General features: G+C 55.2%; 2 protein-coding genes and 1 long non-coding RNA gene across 3 annotated transcripts; 2 read left to right on the plus strand and 1 right to left on the minus strand.

Moving 5' to 3' along the window:
- Window positions 1-3,563: 3,563 nt before the first annotated feature.
- hsc70 (heat shock cognate 70) lies at window positions 3,564-16,813 on the plus strand. Its single transcript, XM_088621234.1, has 9 exons — window positions 3,564-3,737; window positions 7,375-7,580; window positions 8,217-8,422; window positions 11,786-11,938; window positions 12,682-13,237; window positions 13,754-13,956; window positions 14,202-14,400; window positions 15,220-15,452; window positions 15,761-16,813. Exons 2-9 carry the CDS (start codon window positions 7,376-7,378, stop codon window positions 15,941-15,943), a joined length of 1,938 nt encoding a protein of 645 aa, XP_088477360.1. The 5' UTR covers window positions 3,564-3,737; window position 7,375; the 3' UTR covers window positions 15,944-16,813.
- Window positions 3,699-4,768, minus strand: LOC148640368 (uncharacterized). The gene is made up of 2 exons (XR_015930680.1): window positions 4,662-4,768; window positions 3,699-3,938 (listed from the first exon to the last, which is right to left on the minus strand). It is a non-coding gene; the product is annotated as an uncharacterized LOC148640368 (long non-coding RNA).
- Window positions 16,814-19,071: 2,258 nt separating the features above from the next.
- Window positions 19,072-22,349, plus strand: LOC148640369 (chymotrypsin-like protease CTRL-1). Its single transcript, XM_088621313.1, has 7 exons — window positions 19,072-19,223; window positions 19,425-19,528; window positions 19,861-19,940; window positions 20,537-20,618; window positions 20,841-21,021; window positions 21,351-21,478; window positions 21,929-22,349. Exons 1-7 carry the CDS (start codon window positions 19,172-19,174, stop codon window positions 22,088-22,090), a joined length of 789 nt encoding a protein of 262 aa, XP_088477439.1. The 5' UTR covers window positions 19,072-19,171; the 3' UTR covers window positions 22,091-22,349.

A 22,349-nucleotide genomic window follows, 5' to 3' on the forward strand; every position in this document is an offset into this window, starting at 1 on the left:
CTGTCTGTCGGGCAGTCTGTCCATTTATCCTGCTGGAGTTGTGATTCGTCATGTTTTGAAGTGTTACACTGAGTAAAGACAGCAGCTGTCTGGGTGCTCAGTGTCTCTACTGTGTAAACCTGCAGCCAGGAGGCTCTGTACTGCGTCTGTGTTTCTGCCTGACTGCGAGTTCCCCTGGGTAGTTCCCAGGCAGCCCCCTGGGCTCTGGGGTTCTGGGGCTCTCTCTCGGTGCCGCTCGCGGGGCGTGTGTCTGTGTGGGAGGGGGGGGCCAGCTCACCCGAGAAGACTTCCTGCTCACACCTCCAGCCCAGGACAGGCAGGACAGCTTCTCCTCCTCCGTCCCGAGACTGAGCCACACCTGCCCCGGGACACAGTGCAGTCCTGCGACACGGCCATCGTCCACCATGATTCCGGGCCAGGGGGAGTCCTCATTTCCCAAGACTTCCATCCTGGTTTAACTGCACTGTACTGTGCCTTTACCCTGATCTCACTGGGCTCTACTGCGCTGTACTGTGCTTTTACCCTGATCTCACTGGGCTCTACTGCGCTGTACTGTGCTTTTACCCTGATCTCACTGGGCTGTACTGTGCTGTACTGTGCTTTCACCTTGATCTCACTGGGATGCACTGCGCTGTACTGTGCTTTTACCCTGATCTCACTGGGCTGTACTACGCTGTACTGTGCTTTTACCCTGATCTCACTGGGCTGTACTGTGCTGTACTGTGCTTTCACCTTGATCTCACTGGGCTCTACTGCGCTGTACTGTGCTTTTACCCTGATCTCACTGGGATGCACTGCGCTGTACTGTACTTTTACCCTGATCTCACTGGGCTTTACTGCACTAGACTGTGATTTCACCCTGGAGGTCTGGTCTCCAGCCCTGGACCTGCCTTCAGGTCGGTTCCGAACCTGCTGTGGACTCCAGCCGGTCCGGTCAGCTCAGGCTGGGGAAGGGCCGGATCGGAGGGGTGGGAGGGGCGATATTTAAAGATCACCTCCTGACATTTCCGCTGTGAGAGGAGGAAGAGTCAGTGTCTATATTAAACGACACAGCCGGCTCTCTCGGGGGGCTGGAGACACGGGCGTGACCCCCACACTGAAGGGGCCGCCTGCGTCACCGGGAACCTGCTGCCCCCCCCCACACACACACTACACTACACTACCCCCACACACACACACACACTACACTACACTACCCCCCCACACACACACACACTCCCACTACACTACCCCCCACACACACACTCCCACTACACTACCCCCACACACACACACACCTCCACTACACTACCCCCACACACACACTCCCACTACACTACCCCACACACACACACTACACTACTCCCCCACACACACACACACTCCCACTACACTACCCCCACACACACACACACCTCCACTACACTACACTACCCCCACACACACACACACCTCCACTACACTACCCCCACACACACACACACCTCCACTACACTACCCCCACACACACACACACTCCCACTACACTACCCCCACACACACACACTCCCACTACACTACCCCCACACACACACACACACACCTCCACTACACTACCCCCACACACACACACACACCTCCACTACACTACCCCCACACACACACACACCTCCACTACACTACCCCCACACACACACACACCTCCACTACACTACCCCCACACACACACACCTCCACTACACTACCCCCACACACACACACACTCCCACTACACTACCCCCACACACACACACCTCCACTACACTACCCCCACACACACACACACCTCCACTACACTACCCCCACACACACACACACACTCCCACTACACTACCCCCACACACACACACACCTCCACTACACTACCCCCACACACACACACACACCTCCACTACACTACCCCCACACACACACACACCTCCACTACACTACCCCCACACACACACACCTCCACTACACTACCCCCACACACACACACACTCCCACTACACTACCCCCACACACACACACCTCCACTACACTACCCCCACACACACACACACACCTCCACTACACTACCCCCACACACACACACACTCCCACTACACTACCCCCACACACACACACCTCCACTACACTACCCCCACACACACACACACCTCCACTACACTACCCCCACACACACACACACACACCTCCACTACACTACCCCCACACACACACACACACTCCCACTACACTACCCCCACACACACACACACACACCTCCACTACACTACCCCCCCCACACACACTCCCACTACACTACCCCCCACACACACACACACCTCCACTACACTACCCCCACACACACACACACACCTCCACTACACTACCCCCACACACACACACACCTCCACTACACTACCCCCACACACACACACACCTCCACTACACTACCCCCACACACACACACACACACCTCCACTACACTACCCCCACACACACACACACACCTCCACTACACTACCCCCACACACACACACACCTCCACTACACTACCCCCACACACACACACACTCCCACTACACTACCCCCACACACACACACACACACACACCTCCACTACACTACCCCCACACACACACACACTCCCACTACACTACCCCCACACACACACACCTCCACTACACTACCCCCACACACACACACACTCCCACTACACTACCCCCACACACACACACACTCCCACTACACTACCCCCACACACACACACACCTCCACTACACTACCCCCACACACACACACACCTCCACTACACTACCCCCACACACACACACACTCCCACTACACTACCCCCACACACACACACCTCCACTACACTACCCCCACACACACACACACTCCCACTACACTACCCCCCACACACACACACACCTCCACTACACTACCCCCACACACACACACACTCCCACTACACTACCCCCACACACACACACACCTCCACTACACTACCCCCACACACACACTCCCACTACACTACCCCCACACACACACACACTCCCACTACACTACCCCCACACACACACACACCTCCACTACACTACCCCCACACACACACACACTCCCACTACACTACCCCCCCCCACACACACACTCCCACTACACTACCCCACACACACACACGCACGTCGACGTTCACTCCAGATTGGCGACAGTCTCCTGCTGTAATGTCCTCGGTGATGCTAGTGGGTTTTATATAGCGCCTTTAAGACAGGCACCTCAGAGCGATTTTAACCCCTTCGCACTCGTCTTTTTCTCTGGACTGTCGGCCCTCCTCCACCCAGAGAGCAGGGTGTAGCTCAACTTCAGCAACCGCCCCGTTCGGAGAAAAAACACACGGACCCTTTTCGGAAAACGCTGTTTCGGCACCGACGCGGGGAGTCCAGACTTTATTCAGGGGCCGTCTGAGACAGAGGCGGGGGGGTCCAAACGTGCAGATCTGCTGACACCGGGCAGGGACCCGCTCGGCCACGGGGCGGGCGCCGCACGCGAGCGGGGACCCAGAACTTTCTCTCGCGCCGGTCAGCTGACCGCGAGCGGAGCCCCGCGCGCCGCGGCTCCTCGGTATAAAGGCACGCGCGAGCGCGCGGCGGGCGCCGCCGGACCCGGAGCACAGCTGCGCGCGGGGCGCCTTCTGCGGTTGATCGATTTTGTTTTTCCCGATTTGTTTCTCATTCTCATTTCACAGTACAAAACCAAACGCAAGCGAACCCAGCAAGGTAACGCGCCGTGTGTGTCGCTGTGTGCTGTCGCTGTCCGCTTGGGGCTGAGTGACCGAGTTCTCGAAGTTCTGTCTCTGAGAGGAGCTTTGCGCTGCAGTTCGCTGGACCTGCTCGCTTCCAAGCTGCCCAGCGACCGCTGACCGTCGGCAAGAACGGGCAGATACACTGCTGATCCGGATACCGCTGCCTTTTCTACTCCTGAAAAAAAAAATCAGGAGTTTCCAAGTTATTTAAAACTCTTCTGCTCCGCTGCTGAAAGCAGCGACTTTTCGGAAAACCCTCAATAAATAAAGACTCAAGGACGACGATAATGACGAAGTCCTCGAGTTGCGAGGTGTAGTTTCGCTCTCTGGCGCTCTTGGCTCGTTTCAAACTCCACGGCTCTTGCAGGAGAGTGGGCACTTTTTACTTCAAGCCCTGACGCCCACAGGTAGCCCGGTCTGGCCCGTCCTGCTCGGTGTGCGGAGCCGACAGCCCGCTCCTCTGCAGGGTGACGCGGGTCCGGGGACACGCCCAGGTCTCGGGCCGGCCGCAGAGAGCCGCTCTCCGGCGACAGCACCCCTCTGGTGACGTCACTCACGGCACAGGCGCGTGCAGCTCGGGCTCTATAATTAGTCTGCCGTGACGTCATGGCGATATTCGGCCCCTCGCGCCTGTACGGGTGTCCTCTCTGAAATGTCCCCGGGCCCGAGTCACTGGAAAGGAGACCCCACCCCCGGAAAATAAAAAAAAGTTTTGTTTTGAAACCACTTTTAAGGACATAAATTCGTGCTGCTGTAGAACGTATCGCCTGTACTGAAACAAAGAGCGAGTGTATTCCACAATGCGCGGTTGAAAATAAGAAAACTCTGCAGTTCAACAAGGAAGGACAGCAGTCCTGCGAAGAGTTACCGGCAGTGTATAACATGGTAATTGAGGTACCTCGCGCCCCGCTCTGAAGCCCAGCCGGACGCGCTCGAGCGCAGGGAGCGCGTGCCCGCGCCGGCGTGAGCGCGCCGCGCCCGCCCGCGCGCTGGACTTTCCTGCTGTTTTTCCCCCCCGTGCACGGCGCCGGAGCCTCCCCTTCGCCTGACTCCGCCCAGTGTGTGTGTGTGTGAGATCAGGGTAAAAGCACAGTGTGTGTGTGTGTGTGTGAGATCAGGGTAAAAGCACAGTGTGTGTGTGTGTGAGATCAGGGTAAAAGCACAGTGTGTGTGTGTGTGTGAGATCAGGGTAAAAGCACAGTGTGTGTGTGTGTGAGATCAGGGTAAAAGCACAGTGTGTGTGTGTGAGATCAGGGTAAAAGCACAGTGTGTGTGTGTGTGAGATCAGGGTAAAAGCACAGTGTGTGTAAGTGTGTGAGATCAGGGTAAAAGCACAGTGTGTGTGTGTGTGAGATCAGGGTAAAAGCACAGTGTGTGTGTGTGTGTGAGATCAGGGTAAAAGCACAGTGTGTGTAAGTGTGTGAGATCAGGGTAAAAGCACAGTGTGTGTGTGAGATCAGGGTAAAAGCACAGTGTGTGTAAGTGTGTGTGTGTGTGAGATCAGGGTAAAAGCACAGTGTGTGTGTGTGTGAGATCAGGGTAAAAGCACAGTGTGTGTGTGAGATCAGGGTAAAAGCACAGTGTGTGTAAGTGTGTGAGATCAGGGTAAAAGCACAGTGTGTGTGTGTGTGTGAGATCAGGGTAAAAGCACAGTGTGTGTGTGTGTGTGTGTGTGAGATCAGGGTAAAAGCACAGTGTGTGTGTGTGTGTGAGATCAGGGTAAAAGCACAGTGTGTGTGTGTGTGTGAGATCAGGGTAAAAGCACAGTGTGTGTGTAAGTGTGTGAGATCAGGGTAAAAGCACAGTGTGTGTGTGTGTGAGATCAGGGTAAAAGCACAGTGTGTGTAAGTGTGTGAGATCAGGGTAAAAGCACAGTGTGTGTGTGTGTGTGTGAGATCAGGGTAAAAGCACAGTGTGTGTGTGTGAGATCAGGGTAAAAGCACAGTGTGTGTGTAAGTGTGTGAGATCAGGGTAAAAGCACAGTGTGTGTGTAAGTGTGTGAGATCAGGGTAAAAGCACAGTGTGTGTGTGTGTGAGATCAGGGTAAAAGCACAGTGTATGTGTGTGTGAGATCAGGGTAAAAGCACAGTGTGTGTAAGTGTGTGAGATCAGGGTAAAAGCACAGTGTGTGTGTGTGAGATCAGGGTAAAAGCACAGTGTGTGTGTGTAAGTGTGTGAGATCAGGGTAAAAGCACAGTGTGTGTGTGTGTGAGATCAGGGTAAAAGCACAGTGTGTGTGTGTGTGAGATCAGGGTAAAAGCACAGTGTGTGTGTGTGTGTGAGATCAGGGTAAAAGCACAGTGTGTGTGTGTAAGTGTGTGAGATCAGGGTAAAAGCACAGTGTGTGTGTGTGTGAGATCAGGGTAAAAGCACAGTGTGTGTGTGTGTGTGTGTGAGATCAGGGTAAAAGCACAGTGTGTGTGTGTGTGTGAGATCAGGGTAAAAGCACAGTGTGTGTGCCCTGTGTGAGAGCAGTGTGCTGCAGGGCTGCTGGTGATGGGTGTGGTCTCTTTCAGGGGGGGGGGCAGTGCCCTGGGGGGGGCACACAGCCACTAACACCCTTTCTAGAAGGGCAGGGCACCCAGCAGTCACGTCTGCTCCAGCACGTGGGCACCCGTCCAGCTGCTCGCCCTCACGGGACGCAGAGACATCCCAGGCAGCAGCTGCAGCCCAGACTGCGCGGCCCAGGCACGCTGCCAGGGCTCTGTATATTAATAAGGCCCGGTCCTGGGTTTGATTACCGGCTGAGGCGCCTGTCTGTGTGGAGCCTGCATGTTCCCCACGCACTGGGGCTTCCTCCCGCCTCCCAGATTCTGCAGGGGGCAGAACATGAGGGGCAGTCCGCTGAGCCCCCTGTGTTTGGAGCACAGACGGCACCACAGAGCAGACGTGGGGCAATTAGATAACAGCCCCGTGGGAAGAGCTGTATCCAGAGAGCAACATCCCTCCGCCTGGCACTGGGCTGAATTGCACTCGTGTTGGTCAGCCTGCGGCCTCTGGTGGTGAAACGGCTATTCAGCATTGTGTGACCAGTAATCCCAGACTGCAGGCCAGTCAGACAGGGAGAGAGGGGTTAATACACACTGACTGCACACTGTACAATATATTAACACTGCACTGAGAGAGAGAGGGGTTAATACAGACACACTGACTGGACACTCCAGTACATTAACACTGCACTGAGAGAGAGAGGGGTTAATACAGACACACTGACTGGACACTCCAGTACATTAACACTGCACTGAGAGAGAGAGGGGTTAATACAGACACACTGACTGGACACTCCAGTACATTAACACTGCACTGAGAGAGAGAGGGGTTCATACAGACACACTGACTGGACACTCCAGTACATTAACACTGCACTGAGAGAGAGAGAGGGGTTAATACAGACACACTGACTGGACACTCCAGTACATTAACACTGCACTGAGAGAGAGAGGGGTTCATACAGACACACTGACTGGACACTCCAGTACATGAACACTGCACTGAGAGAGAGAGGGGTTAATACAGACACACTGACTGGACACTCCAGTACATTAACACTGCACTGAGAGAGAGGGGGGTTAATACACTGGGCTGATTAATTCACTGGTTGGTCCTGACAGGATGTCGAAAGGTCCAGCAGTGGGCATCGACCTGGGTACCACCTACTCCTGCGTGGGAATCTTCCAGCATGGCAAAGTGGAAATCATCGCCAACGACCAGGGAAACCGCACCACGCCCAGCTACGTGGCCTTCACAGACACCGAGAGGCTGATCGGAGACGCCGCCAAGAACCAAGTGGCCATGAACCCAAGCAACACCGTCTTCGGTGAGCCTGAGATCTGGTCTTCGTCCACCAGGGGGGCAGCTGGTCCAGCGGTTCAGGTCCAGGACCTGTAATAGTCATTGTGGCCACTAGGTGGCAACCTAGTGCTGCTGCATAACCTGGTTTATTTTGGTCTGGAAAGGTTTTGGCTTAAGGATGAAGCTTTAGCTATAAACAAAGATATCATTTCCTATATTTGTAGAGAATGTTTTTAGATTACAGAATTATTCAATTTGATAAATATCGAAGTAGGCTCTTCTGATTTGGCTGTGTGTATTTTAAGTTTGAATACCTGATTCACAGTTCATTCAGTTCTTGGACGTTATTGTGGCCTGGTGGGTAGTGCTGTACTACTGAAGGGGACCCAGTACATCCCCCACTGGAGTGCAGCCCCACCTGGGAGACACACAGCAGCCCCTCTGCTCACAGATCAGGGGCAGGAGAGAGAAACTGCGGCACCAGGTGCACTAAAGGGGAACGGGATGTACAGCCCAGTGTGGGGTTTAGTCAGAACACTGGGGCTGACACCCCTACTCTGAAGACCAACCCTGCGGTCTTCAAAGACCAGGATATCAGTGGTGTTTGTTCAAGGTCTCACCCAAAGGGCAGGGTAACCTGTGGCCCCTCCCCCTCGGGCAGATGCGAAGCGCCTGATTGGCCGGCGGTTCGATGACCCGGTGGTCCAGTCGGACATGAAGCACTGGCCCTTCAAGGTGATCAGCGACAGCGGGCGGCCCAAGATGCAGGTGGAGTACAAGGGCGAGACGAAGACCTTCTACCCTGAAGAGGTGTCGTCCATGGTGCTCACCAAGATGAAGGAGATCGCCGAGGCCTACCTGGGCAAGGTAACTGAGATCCATCCCTCCATCTGTCCATCTTCCAGCTGCTTCCTCCAATTCGGGGTCATGGGGAGGGGGAGCTGCAGCCTGCAGGCACAAGGAGGGGTACACCCAGTGGGCCAGTAGGGGGCGCTCACACTGCGGTCCAGATGGGTCCTAATGCCCCAGTATAGTGACGGGGACACTATACTGTAAACAGGCGCTGTCTTTCGGATGAGACGTAAAACCAAGGTCCTGACTCTCTGTGGTCATTAAAAATCCCAGGGTGTCTCTCGAGAGGAGTTGGGGTGTAACCCCGGCGTCCTGGCCAAATTTTCCCCTGGCCTTTATGGCCTCCTAATAACCCCCCTCTCTGAACTGGCTTCATCACTCTGGTGAGTGGAGAGCTGGTGTGTGGGGAGAGTACTGGTGCATCATCCAGTAAAGCGCTTTACCTGTAAAGCGCTTTGAGTGGAGTGTCCAGAAAAGAGCTATATAAGTGTAGCAATTATTATTATTATTATTATTATTATTATTATTATTATTATTATTATTACACCCTGGATGGGACACCAGTCCATCACAGGGCACACACAGACACACCAGGGCCAGTTTACCCACCAGCATGTGTTTGGACTGTGGGAGGAAACCCAGCTAAACATACTAACTCCACACAGACAGTACCCCAGGTCCAAAATTGAACCCTGGGCACTCAGTGCTGCCGAGTCACCAGATCTGCCAGACAGTGAGTTCACCTCCAAACTGATTGATTAAGGATGCTGGCAGTTGTGTGGCAGTTTTGCACCTTGGGCACACCGGGCCCCAGCTGGAGGGCGCTGGTGAAGCCGGTGCCTGCTGGGGTGTCCGGTCGTGGCGCAGCGTGGTGCGGCGCCTGGTCCGGTGTCACAGCAGCGCCAGTGACGGGTGCCCCTGCTCCAGGCTGGAGGTGCACGACACCCTTCCCCACCACACGGGGGAAGGCGCTAGACTGGGCGTGTGACAGAACTGGGGGCGCTGCGCTGGGGGGGGGGGTCGACCGCCACACCTAGAAATCGACCCCGCTGTGATTTGGAAGTTGTGGTGATTACAGCGAAGGAGAAAACCGCAAGGAGGAAATGCAGCATTCATGCAGTGTCTGTTCTTTCTTATTGTGCTGACTAACCGTGTCAGACGGCGCCCCAGGGCGCGGAGTGTTCTCGTCGTTAAAACAATCGCACCCAAGGAAGGAGCAGAGAGAGACAGGGATGGGCAGTGCCAGTCTGAAGGGGCCTTCCCTGATGCTTCGTTATTGATGAACGCGATTGCCTTTACTCAATCTGATTGTTTAGACGAATGGAATGAAAAAGAACCAAACCACCTGTTCTCTTCAGGCCCTGAATCAGATGAGGCGAAAATTAAAACAGCGCTTTTGGAACCCCCCAGGGGACCCCCAGACTCTTTGGGGAGAGTTCCGATTAGTGGGACGCATCAGTTTGAGGAAAGGCGGAGTACAGCTCCGTGTGCCGAACTTGTTGAAGTTGGAGATTTCTGACACAGACGGCACAAACCAGTGAGATAAACTGTGAAGGAGCCAGCGGATCGGCTGAGTCTTGTTCCGGAGCGGGAGCTGTGGAGCTCAAGCACAGGGAAGACCAGCCCCTCCCGAGCGGGAAAGGCGCGCGGGCTGTGTGACAGGCGGCGCCTCCGGGGTGGCGGACTGGCGGGCAGAGCTGGGTAATGCTGGGATACGGGCGCTGCTCCTCGTGCTGGGCTCAACGCAGCGCAGGAGTCGGCTCTGGGAGACCCAGCCGGCACGGCTCACCCGTAATCCGCGCAGCCCCCCGCCCCCCCCCCCCGGCAGGATACGGCTCCCCCTGACTGCAGGCAGCGGCGCGGCGCGTCCGGAGGAGGAAGGATGTGGGCTCAGTGATCTGCAGCAGCCAGGGGAGGTGTGAACCCCTGTGCCGACTCAATATCACGAGCTGCTGTCTGCAGGAACGCAGGCGTGTGGGGCGCTGGCCACGTCCTGAAAGGGAAAGCCTAGCAGGTACCCCGGTCTGCACACTGGAGCTCCCCTGCAGACGCCACCAGAACCGACGCCACAGGCCTGCTCAGTGTGTCCGCAGGGCTGTCCAGTCCTGGTCCTGGAGGGACAGTCAGTGTGTCCGCAGGGCTGTCCAGTCCTGGTCCTGGAGGGACAGTCAGTGTGTCTGCAGGGCTGTCCAGTCCTGGTCCTGGAGGGACAGTCAGTGTGTCCGCAGGGCTGTCCAGTCCTGGTCCTGGAGGGACAGTCAGTGTGTCCGCAGGGCTGTCCAGTCCTGGTCCTGGAGGGCCGGTCAGTGTGTCTGCAGGGCTGTCCAGTCCTGGTCCTGGAGGGCCGGTCAGTGTGTCTGCAGGGCTGTCCAGTCCTGGTCCTGGAGGGCCGGTCAGTGTGTCTGCAGGGCTGTCCAGTCCTGGTCCTGGAGGGCCGGTCAGTGTGTCTGCAGGGCTGTCCAGTCCTGGTCCTGGAGAGCCGGTCAGCGTGTCTGCAGGGTTGTCCAGTCCTGGTCCTGGAGAGACTGGTCAGTGTGTCTGCAGGGCTGTCAAGTCCTGGTCCTGGAGAGACTGGTCAGTGTGTCTGCAGGGCTGTCCAGGTCTCATTATCTTTGCAGCACCTAAATAGCAGGACAAACTGTTAAAATGAGAAAATAAGCCACGAATGAGCTGATTCAAGCTACTAGAGGTTGTGGCGAGACCATGCAGACTTGAAATCACCACTGTCCCTGCTGGTAGATGTTGTCTTAGTATTTTCTTTAAGCAGGACAAAGGCAAATCATTGAATGAAGTAAAGAAGATAACCCTAGACTGAAAAAGTAGAATAGATTAGGTGCTGTAGTGCTGTGATAACAGCAGACCTAGTGAGAGCAGGAGAGGAAGAGTGTTTCACAGGCAGAGACTGCTGTGGGTGTAGGTGGTGTGTGTGTGGGTGTGCAGGTGTGTGTGGGCGCGCGTGTGTGAGGCAAGTGTGAGTTTAGTCGTGCGTGTCTGCACGGCATGCGTGTGTGGTTATCTATTTCTGTTCAAAGAGGGAACAAACATGAAGAAAACGTCCCTAGAAAGGTAGTATTTTCTGCCAAGCAGACAGTGAAGGTGACTATTTTTATAAACCAGTGAGCGCAAAATACTGCTGCTCTGGAATCCATCCAGAGAAGAGCAACCCGACTGTGTTCACCAGCTCGGGAAGGTCCCTACATCCACAGGCTGATAGAGGACAACCTGTTACCGACATTCAGACTCCTCCCCGTCACTGATAAAGGCGGGCGTCTCAGAGACAGCAGCCGAACCCCAGCCCGAGGAGCCCAGTGGCACGTGTAATACTTATTCTGAAACAAAAACGCCCTACAGACTAGGATTCCTCTGTTCCCCTTCCAGACGGTGACGAACGCAGTCATCACTGTGCCCGCCTACTTCAACGACTCCCAGCGCCAGGCCACCAAGGACGCGGGCACCATCTCGGGCCTGAACGTCCTGCGCATCATCAACGAGCCCACGGCCGCCGCCATCGCCTACGGGCTGGACAAGAAGGTGCGTCAGCACCCGAGATGTCCAGTCAGTGTGTCTGTATGAACCCCTCTCTCTCTCAGTGCAGTGTTAATGTACTGGAGTGTCCAGTCAGTGTGTCTGTATTAACCCCTCTCTCTCTCAGTGCAGTGTTAATGTACTGGAGTGTCCAGTCAGTGTGTCTGTATTAACCCCTCTCTCTCAGTGCAGTGTTAATGTACTGGAGTGTCCAGTCAGTGTGTCTGTATGAACCCCTCTCTCTCTCAGTGCAGTGTTCATGTACTGGAGTGTCCAGTCAGTGTGTCTGTATTAACCCCTCTCTCTCTCAGTGCAGTGTTCATGTACTGGAGTGTCCAGTCAGTGTGTCTGTATTAACCCCTCTCTCTCTCAGTGCAGTGTTAATGTACTGGAGTGTCCAGTCAGTGTGTCTGTATTAACCCCTCTCTCTCTCAGTGCAGTGTTAATGTACTGGAGTGTCCAGTCAGTGTGTCTGTATTAACCCCTCTCTCTCTCAGTGCAGTGTTAATGTACTGGAGTGTCCAGTCAGTGTGTCTGTATTAACCCCTCTCTCTCTCAGTGCAGTGTTAATGTACTGGAGTGTCCAGTCAGTGTGTCTGTATTAACCCCTCTCTCTCTCAGTGCAGTGTTAATGTACTGGAGTGTCCAGTCAGTGTGTCTGTATGAACCCCTCTCTCTCTCAGTGCAGTGTTAATGTACTGGAGTGTCCAGTCAGTGTGTCTGTATTAACTCCTCTCTCTCTCTGTCAGGTTGGGGGGGAGCGTAACGTGCTGATCTTTGACCTGGGAGGGGGCACCTTCGACGTCTCCATCTTGACCATCGAGGACGGCATCTTCGAGGTGAAGGCCACGGCCGGGGACACCCACCTGGGCGGCGAGGACTTCGACAACCGCATGGTCAACCACTTCATCGGCGAGTTCAAGCGCAAGTTCAAGAAGGACATCACGGACAACAAGAGGGCCGTGCGGCGGCTGCGGACGGCCTGCGAGAGGGCCAAGCGCACGCTGTCGTCCAGCACGCAGGCCAGCATCGAGATCGACTCGCTGTATGAGGGCGCCGACTTCTACACCTCCATCACCCGGGCGCGCTTCGAGGAGCTGAACGCCGACCTGTTCCGCGGCACGCTGGAGCCCGTGGAGAAGGCCCTGCGCGACGCCAAGCTGGACAAGGCCCAGATCCACGACATCGTGCTGGTGGGCGGCTCCACCCGCATCCCCAAGATCCAGAAGCTGCTGCAGGACTTCTTCAACGGCCGGGACCTGAACAAGAGCATCAACCCGGACGAGGCGGTGGCGTACGGAGCCGGTGGGTGCCTCCGCTATCCCATAGTGCCCTTGTTGACGGGAGTGTGTGATGTTGGAGGGCTGTGTTCCCTACAGGGGGCAGTGTCGCGCCTTACAGTTCAGGTCCAGTCCTGTTACACCGGGAGGACAGCTGGTCCAGTGGTTTAGGTCCAGTCCTGTTACACCAGGAGGACAGCTGGTCCAGTGGTTCAGGTCCAGTCCTGTTACACCAGGAGGACAGCTGGTCCAGTGGTTCAGGTCCAGTCCTGTTACACCAGGTGGCCAGCTGGTCCAGTGGTTCAGGTCCAGTCCTGTTACACCAGGTGGCCAGCTGGTCCAGTGGTTCAGGGCCTGAAGGTTAAGGTTTCCTCCACACTGCTGTGGATAATATTTGATTGGCTGCTCTGAATTGTCCCCTTCAGCCTCTACAAAGTATCTGTTCTCTGTCTGGGGGTTTCTCAAGCCATCTGCCAGCAGGTAGTGGCCTAGGCAGATGGCTGTGGAGTGACCGGTCTCTCTCCCCCGTGCTTGACCGCAGCGGTCCAGGCGGCGATCCTGGCGGGAGACAAGTCGGAGAACGTGCAGGACCTGCTGCTGCTCGACGTCACGCCGCTGTCGCTGGGCATCGAGACGGCAGGGGGCGTGATGACCGTGCTGATCAAGAGGAACACCACCATCCCCACCAAGCAGACCCAGACCTTCACCACCTACTCCGACAACCAGCCCGGCGTGCTCATCCAGGTCTGGCTCTGTGTCCACCTGCCAGTCTGTCCGTCTGTGAGCCTGTCCATCCGTCTGTCCACCTGCCTGTGAGCTCCTCTGTCTGTCCATCCTCCTGTCGTCCACCGGTCTGTGTGAGAGTCTATGAGATCGCTCTTTGTCTGTCCAGTGTGTCTGCCCACGTGACTCTCGTGTGCCTCAGGTGCTGGCTCTGTCCACCACAGACCGGGCTCCTGACCGCTGTGGCTCCTCCTCTGTCCCCGCAGGTCTTCGAGGGCGAGAGGGCCATGACCAAGGACAACAACCTGCTGGGGAAGTTCGAGCTGACGGGCATCCCCCCGGCCCCCCGCGGGGTCCCTCAGATCGAGGTGACCTTCGACATCGACGCCAATGGCATCCTCAACGTCTCGGCCGTGGACAAGAGCACGGGGAAGGAGAACAAGATCACCATCACCAACGACAAGGGTGAGCGCGGGGCCCGCGGGCAGGGCTGTGCCGGGGGTCTGCTGGCAGCCCCGATCGTGCCAGCAGATCCCAGCGGCCGAGACAGAAGTGCAGTCGACTCGCAGTCCGCTCGCCCACGCCGGAGCAGGTCCCCCCACCACCTTTCACTCCCATCAGCACTCTCCCTCCCCTTCCCCCTGACCTTCGCTCACTATGACGATTCTCTCCTGGAGCCCGCGAGTGCGCGCACCGTCTCTCCACTGTGGGTCTCTTCTCACCTCCTGCCTCCCGATTCCGATCCCGGCTGTGCGTTCTGGATGGGTGGGCTCGGCTGCGCTGTCTCTACCCGGTTGTGACTATCGCCTGCCCACTGGTTTGCGGATTCTGGGACTTGTGTTTTTTTTCAGATCCGTGACTCTAAAGACGTCCTGCTACAATTCTGGGTATTTACCTACTTGAACCCTGTACAGGGTCTATATCTTCAGCATTAACAGTTGCTAACAGCTCGTAAATGTACTTGAATTTTACCCTGTAACCCTTATAACCCCCCCGATAACCTCTTACCGTAATTCAAGACTTTAAATCTAAGTTTAAAAACAGGAAAGACAAGTAAATAAGACGACTGTATAGGCTGCTGACGAGCTCCCGCAAGGTGTGCTTGGCGAACGTGTCAATATTCAATATTCAATATTCAATATTCTTTATTTTCCGCGCCAGTGGAAAGCTCGTGAGTTGTGAGTCGACTGTCCTGTCTGGGAGGTGGTCTGTCAGGAGTGGGGGCTGTGCAGCAGGAGCCATCGGCTTCTGCTCCTGAGCTTTCCCACGTTCCCCCACTGACAGGCCGGCTGAGCAAGGAGGAGATCGAGCGCATGGTGCAGGAAGCGGATCAGTACCGGGCCGAAGACGAGGCCCAGCGTGAGAAGGTGACGGCCAAGAACTCCTTGGAGTCGCTGGCCTTCAACATGAAGAGCACGGTGGAGGACGAGAAGCTGAAGGACAAGATCAGCCCGGAGGACAAGAAGAAGATTATCGACAAGTGCAACGAGGTCATTTCCTGGCTGGACAGGAACCAGGTAAGGGGCCTGGGGTGGTCCGACCTTCAGAAGGTCCCCACATGCAACAGTGGATGTGGAAATGTTGGTTCCCTAGCAAAAGAGGTGGTAGGTCCAGGTTCATTCTATCACTGACTTTATTGAAAGTGATTTTATTTTCAATTGCTAATGATAGAAAATTGCTGGATGGTAAATGCAGGTTGTATCGTAGTGTTAAATCCGGACTTGTAAGTGACACCGAATTTGTCAAGGTCATTTCTGCTGCCCATTTCAGTGGGCTTCTGCCCCCCTCTGATCTCAGCGTGTCTTTCTCTCTTTCCTCTTCGCAGATGGCAGAGAAGGAGGAGTACGAGCACCAGCAGAAGGAGCTGGAGAAAGTCTGCAACCCCATCATCACCAAGCTGTACCAGGGCGCGGGGGGCGGCATGCCAGGGGGGTTCCCGGGGGGCGCGGGGGGCGCAGGGGGCGCCGGCGGGGCCTCCTCCGGCCCCACCATCGAGGAGGTGGATTAATCGTCGCAGGGGAAGGAGAGGAGGAGGGCAGGGGCAGATGCCAGCAGCTTCCAGATCCACTTTTTGCAAAAGCACACGGCGCCTGGGTTGGGGAGAGGGGCTCACAGAGCCACGCGTGAGCCTCAGGCCCATTCCAGCGGAGGTCTCTGGGTTAACGGGGTACTCCAACTCACTGAATTAATCTGCACACTCCAACTCACTGACGGACCAGCACTCCATTTCCTTAATTGACCCCCTCCACGTTAACTGAAACTTAATTGAATCATTAATAATAGTCCTCTGATTACTTCATTGAATTTTTAATTGAATCTTAAAATTCTACTTGGCCAAACGTGCGTGTTCAGTTCCCCCCCTGCCCCGGAGTTTTTAATCCCCTCGGATCTGGCAGAGTTGCCTCTCGACACCTTCCCCTTTCTGTGAGCCTTCTGCTCCAGCGCAGAAAACGACAGGAAATCCAGCGACAGTCTGGTGCCTTTAACACAAACTCCATTCAGACCGCTGGTCCAAACCCTACTGCTGTTCCCAGAAGCCCCCTCATTGTCCATATTCTCTTCTGGGGGTTTTGAGTCTGTCCCACAGAAAGCCAGGGATCGGGACTGGGAATGGGCTGCGTGGGCTGACTTCGTGATTGAGCTTGGGGTGTTGTGTCACTGATAACGTTTGAGATGTTGGTTTTATTCAGCTTTCCTGCGCTGTCACGGATCCTGCCGGAATGGGGCAGGTCTGTTTCTGACTCTGTGCTGAGTGCTCTGCCCTTCCTGACCAATCGCAGCTCTGCCCTGGTGTTAAAGCGCTTTGCGTCCTCAGATCTCTGCTTGTGTGTCACTGGCCAGCTCCGGTAGAGAAATAAAGATCTGAGCCTTTACTGGATTCTTCCTGTGTCTCTTGATTGATTTACTTATGGAAGGATTTCTGTTGGACATTCACCACGAACCATAATGCCTCATATAATCGAAAAGAAACTACTGCTGGGCCAATGGCCATGTGCCGATCTCCTCCTGTGTGTGTGTGTGTGAGTGTATCTGTGTCAACGTCTGAGTGTGTTTCAGTGCTGTACTGTATGTCTGTTTGTAACTGTGGGTTTATCTGTGCCGGTGTCAGCGGTGAGCGTGTGTCTCTGTGTCCATGCGGTGTGTGTGAGTGTGTGTGACTGTGGGTTTATCTGTGCCAGTGTCAGCGGTGAGCGTGTGTCTCTGTGTCCATGTGGTGTGTGTGTGTGTGTGTCTCTGTGTCCATGTGGTGTGTGTGTGTGTGTGTCTCTGTGTCCATGTGGTGTGTGTGTGTGTGTGTCTCTGTGTCCATGTGGTGTGTGTGTGTGTGTGTCTCTGTGTCCATGTGTTGTGTGTGACTGTGGGTTTATCTGTGCCGGTGTCAGCGGTGAGCGTGTGTCTCTGTGTCCATGTGTTGTGTGTGAGTGTGTGTGACTGTGGGTTTATCTGTGCCGGTGTCAGAGGTGAGCGTGTGTCTCTGTGTCCATGTGGTGTGTGTGTGTGTGTGTCTCTGTGTCCATGTGGTGTGTGTGTGTGTGTGTGTGTGTGTCTCTGTGTCCATGTGGTGTGTGTGAGTGTGTGTGACTGTGGGTTTATCTGTGCCAGTGTCGGCGGTGAGCGTGTGTCTCTGTGTCCATGTGGTGTGTGTGTGTGTGTGTCTCTGTGTCCATGTGTTGTGTGTGTGTGCCACTAGGTATTGCTATCAATATGGTACAAAATCTGAGCCATATGTGCCTTCAGTGACAGTAAAGCCACAAACAGGGTTGTGAAGATGTGTCTCCATGAGCCAAGTGGCTGTTTCTACACCCACTGGAGTCTTGTTTGAAATCTAGAGCTGTCCTGACTGCTTGCGGCCTGTTGTCACTGCATGCAGAGCAGCAGTAAGTTGTTGCTAAACAGAGGCTTGTGCGGAGGTCAGACTCCAGTCTCACACTTCCTCTGCCCTGTGGACAGCTGGCTGAGCGTGACTCCTCGCGCCCTTCCTCTGTCCCGGCGTGACCCGCCGGGCAGGGTCTCCCCGTCTCGGCCCACGCGTGGCAGCGCTGATCTCTGGCCACCCCCTGTCACTCCCTCGGCCAGGCCAGTTAGCGCCACAGTACGAGCCACCTTCTCCTCGCAGCCGCAGGCTGCTTTCGCCATTGGACTGCAGGGAGCCCAGTTGCACATTGTGTTATAAATCAGGGCTCACTGCTTGATTCAAGTTCCGCTCGGGGCCGAGAGCTGCTGCTGTTGGGCCCTGACCTTGCAGGTGGTGGGAACCCTGCACGTGGGGGCCAGGTGTCTGCCTGCCCCTGCAGGCACACGATAAGGCGGCTGAGCACTACGGCCCTGTTAATGGTTAGTGGCGGACAGGCGACCTGGAGATAAGAGATTATAGTATTTTTATAGTACAACAAGATGATGGTAAAACCACAGTGCAGTAAAACACAGTGAGAACAGGGTAAAAGCACAATCTAGTGCAGTAAATCACAGTGAGATCAGGGTAAAAGCACAGTCTAGTGCAGTAAATCACAGTGAGATCAGGGTAAAAGCACAGTCTAGTGCGGTAAATCACAGTGAGATCAGGGTAAAGGCACAGCACAGTGCAGTAAAACCCAGTGAGCTTGTGGTATAATTAAAGTCCAGTGCAGTAAATCACAGTGAGATCAGGGTAAAAGTATAGTACAGTGTGGTAAAGCACGGGGAGATTGTGGTGAAGTTACAGTACAGTGCAGTAATGTCCAGTTAGATCATCAAAGGGGATTGTAAAACTGTGTTTGCCAGTTGTGTGACACAAAACATGATTATTATCTGTCTTATTCAAATGAGTTTTGATACTATTCAGGTCGTAGTCTCCTCTGTCCAGCTATGTGTGAGTAATACAATGTTTATTATTATTAACTGTTACCAATCAGTAGTCATGACGCAGAATGAACCAGACAAAATCAACTAGGACTCTGGGAGTGTGGAACAAGCCCAGCCACGTGGTTGTCACAGTCGATGCTCTGGTTTCACTCAAGACGCTGGGGGACTGAGTGGCCTTGTAACCTTCCTTGTTTTCCTGCTCTCGATGTTTTCTTGTTTTCCTGCGCCCGATGGGCACACGTCCAGCAGAGGAAACCGTGTGTGTGTGTCTGAGCGGGGGGCCCCTCACCTGGGCACACACACACTCTTTCCCACAGGGGCTGGGGCGAGGCGCGGGCAGGTATAAAGACCGCCCTGCCCCAGGGCACACCAGAGGAGACCCTGCGTCTCAGCTATGGCCGCGCTGTGGATCGTCAGCTGCCTGGCCCTGGTGGGCTCAGCCCTGGGTGAGAGTGGAGTCCTGCAGCACCAGCCACAGTAACACTTGAGCTGCAGTTCGGTCATTGTTATCGCATTGCTATGACTAGGACTATGTTCAGTTCAGTTCATTTGCCACACGCATACACGCCACAAAATGCTTATTTCGGGCTGTGAGGCAGAGCCCCTGCTGTCCGGGTGTGACGGTGTGTTAACCCTTTCCCCTCCAGGCTGCGGGGTGCCCAGCATCAGGCCCGTGGTGAGTGGCTACAACAAGATCGTGAACGGCGAGAACGCTGTGCCCGGCTCCTGGCCCTGGCAGGTCTCTCTGCAGGTGAGCCACAGACACACCCCCTCCTGTTTCTGTCACTCTGTCTGTCTCCCTTTCTGCCTGTCTCCCTCTCTGTCTGCCTGTCTGTCTGTCTGTCCATCCAGTGTCAATGACAGTGGCAGGAACAGCAGGCCAAGGCCCGGCTGCATCATCTGCAGCTCTGTGTGTCTGTGCCTGCGAATCCACCCCGAGGGATCTGGTTTTGGACCCTGAGCAGCTGCAGGGTGTTTCCCTGACTGGAGGAGAGAGTGCAGGAGCAAAGCAGGCCAGCAAGGGGGGCACAGGGGCACAGCACCTCCTGTCTCTCAGCGGTGGGGTGTCTCTGTGTTTTGCAGCAGTTCTCTGGGTTCCACTTCTGCGGAGGCTCCCTCATCAGCCAGTACTGGGTGGTCACGGCCGCCCACTGCCGCGTCAGGTATGATCCTCACCCCCTGAGCCCCCTGAGCCCCCGCAGCCCCAGTCCTGGTCCTGGAGGGTCTGGTGTGTCCCCAGGGTTTCAGTCCAGCTGGGCTCCTAACGATCTCAACCAGCTCGTTAGAGGCTTATTTGTACTTACTTGATTGCATATCGCGCTGATTCTCGTCGAGAAGCTTCATGATGGGACCAGCGCCAGTGCCCATGTTTACTACCCAGCTCTTGGCTAGTTGAATATTCCTTGGAAAAGGAATTTCCCAGAAGTTTCTGCTGATCAGCTGATCACTTTCAGCAACTAGCGAGCAGGAAGGGCCACTTTCACGTGACAATTTGCGCGAAACTCTCGCTCTCGTCCGTGACGAGACCAGCGGTTTCTCGTCTGCCAGCGACAACATGGCCACCATGAAGTACTCTCACAAAGTTCGTGATTTTGCACTTAACTCAAAATTTTCACATTTGTGCACTCCTGTCTGAGAAATCGGGCGTGCAGTTCCCCCTTCAATGACGTGACAGTTTGGAGAGTGGGAGGGGATGTTGAAGTTGATCATGTCAAACAAGCTGTAGCAAACCCGGCTTCTCCTGCCTGTATCGCCACAGCCCCAGCCAGCACCGCGTCATCCTGGGGGAGTACGACCGCTCCTCCAACACCGAGCAGATCCAGGTCAAGAACATCGCCAAGGTAACGCCCCCCCCTCTATCCCAGTACGACATCGTGTGTCCACGCGCCCCTACATTCAACGAGCTCCCCACAGTGCGCGGCGTCACAGTGCTGGAATCTCCTGCTCGTCCGCCGCCGCTGTAAGGAGCTCTGCTCGGGTGCTCCCCAGGCGAAAGGCGCTATACGGCGTGGGAGCAGTGACCGCAGGAGTGTCTTGACGGCATGCGTTTGCGTTTTGTTCAGGCGATCACTCACCCCTACTACAACGCCAACACCTTCAACAATGACATCACCCTGCTGAAGCTCTCCTCACCCGCCCAGATCACTGCCCGCGTCTCGCCCGTCTGCCTGGCCAGCGCTGGCATGAGCGTCCCGTCTGGAGCGCCGGTGGTCACCACGGGCTGGGGCCGGACAGCCAGCAGCTGTGAGCATCGCCGTCTGCGTGTCTCCTCTGTCTCTCATCTTCTTCGTCATCATCTGCCTCTGTCAGACTGTCTTCATCTCTTCACTGTCTCTCTGCATATCTCCTCTGTCTCTCTATCTCTCTGCATGTCTCCTGTCTCTCTGTCTCTCTGTATATCTCCTGTCTCTCTGTATATCTCCTGTCTCTCTGTCTCTCTGCATATCTCCTGTCTCTCTGCCTGTCTGTATATCTCCATTGTCTCTCTCTCTCCGTTACTCTGAATAACTCTTTCACTGTCTATCCATCTACTTTCTGTCTCTCATTTCACATCCTTCTCTGTTTTTCTGCAGCTTCTCCCCCTCGTCTCCAGCAGGTGGCGCTGCCCCTCCTGACCCCGGCGGCCTGCAGGCAGTACTGGGGAAACAAGATTTCTGACGTCATGATCTGCGCAGGGGCCTCAGGCGTCTCGTCCTGCCAGGTGAACAATATGACGTCACTGACTTGACATCAGCCCCCGCCCCCCGTAGCCTGATTAGATCAGGAGCTCAGCAACACCTGGCCTACAACATCCTGGGGTGGGAGACCTCTGAGGGACACCAGGTGGCTGCTGTAAGCTGTGTTAGGGGACCAGTAGGAGGCTCTCCTCCCCCTGGTGCAGAAGTTCCAGACCAATATCCCACTGGGAGGACAAGGGACTGAAGCAGCTGTCTTTCAGATGAGGCATCAAACATCTGGCATCAGCTCCTGACCCCTGGATAATCAAAAATCCCAGGGCTGGTTGTAAGAGAAAGGCAGTCTGGGCTGTACAGTCGGCCCTCTGTATAGCTCCCCCTTAATCCACCTGGTGCTGCAGTTTCTCTCTCCTCCCCCTGAGGAATTCCCTGCTGGAGTAACACTCCTTCCTCCTTGTCTCTGTCTGTGTGAGCAGGGCGACTCTGGCGGCCCCCTGGTGTACGAGAGGAGCGGCACCTGGTACCTCATCGGCATCGTGTCCTGGGGCACCCAGAACTGCAACGTGCGGGCGCCCGCCGTCTACGCGCGCGTCTCCGCGCTGCGGCAGTGGATCGACCAGACCGTGGCTTACAACTAGGACCGCGCCCGCGTTCACGGAGCGTGATGGTTATTGCGACGTCTAAATAAAAAAAAAACGTGTAATAGGTTTATTCCCTGCTGAAAAAAGAAGAAAGAAAACACGTCTCCAGCAGCCCGAAGAAGGCTCCACGGCCGAAACGTTGTGTTTTCTTTCTTCTTTTTTTTTCAGCAGGGAATACACCTATTGTTCGTTTGCAGCCTACGCATGCTGACGCAGCTACACACCTGAATTCAATAAAAAACATGACCTCTTAAAA

Source organism: Lepisosteus platostomus, chromosome 26, assembly GCF_059453375.1.
Source record: "Lepisosteus platostomus isolate fLepPlt1 chromosome 26, fLepPlt1.hap1, whole genome shotgun sequence".
NCBI lineage: Eukaryota > Metazoa > Chordata > Actinopteri > Semionotiformes > Lepisosteidae > Lepisosteus > Lepisosteus platostomus.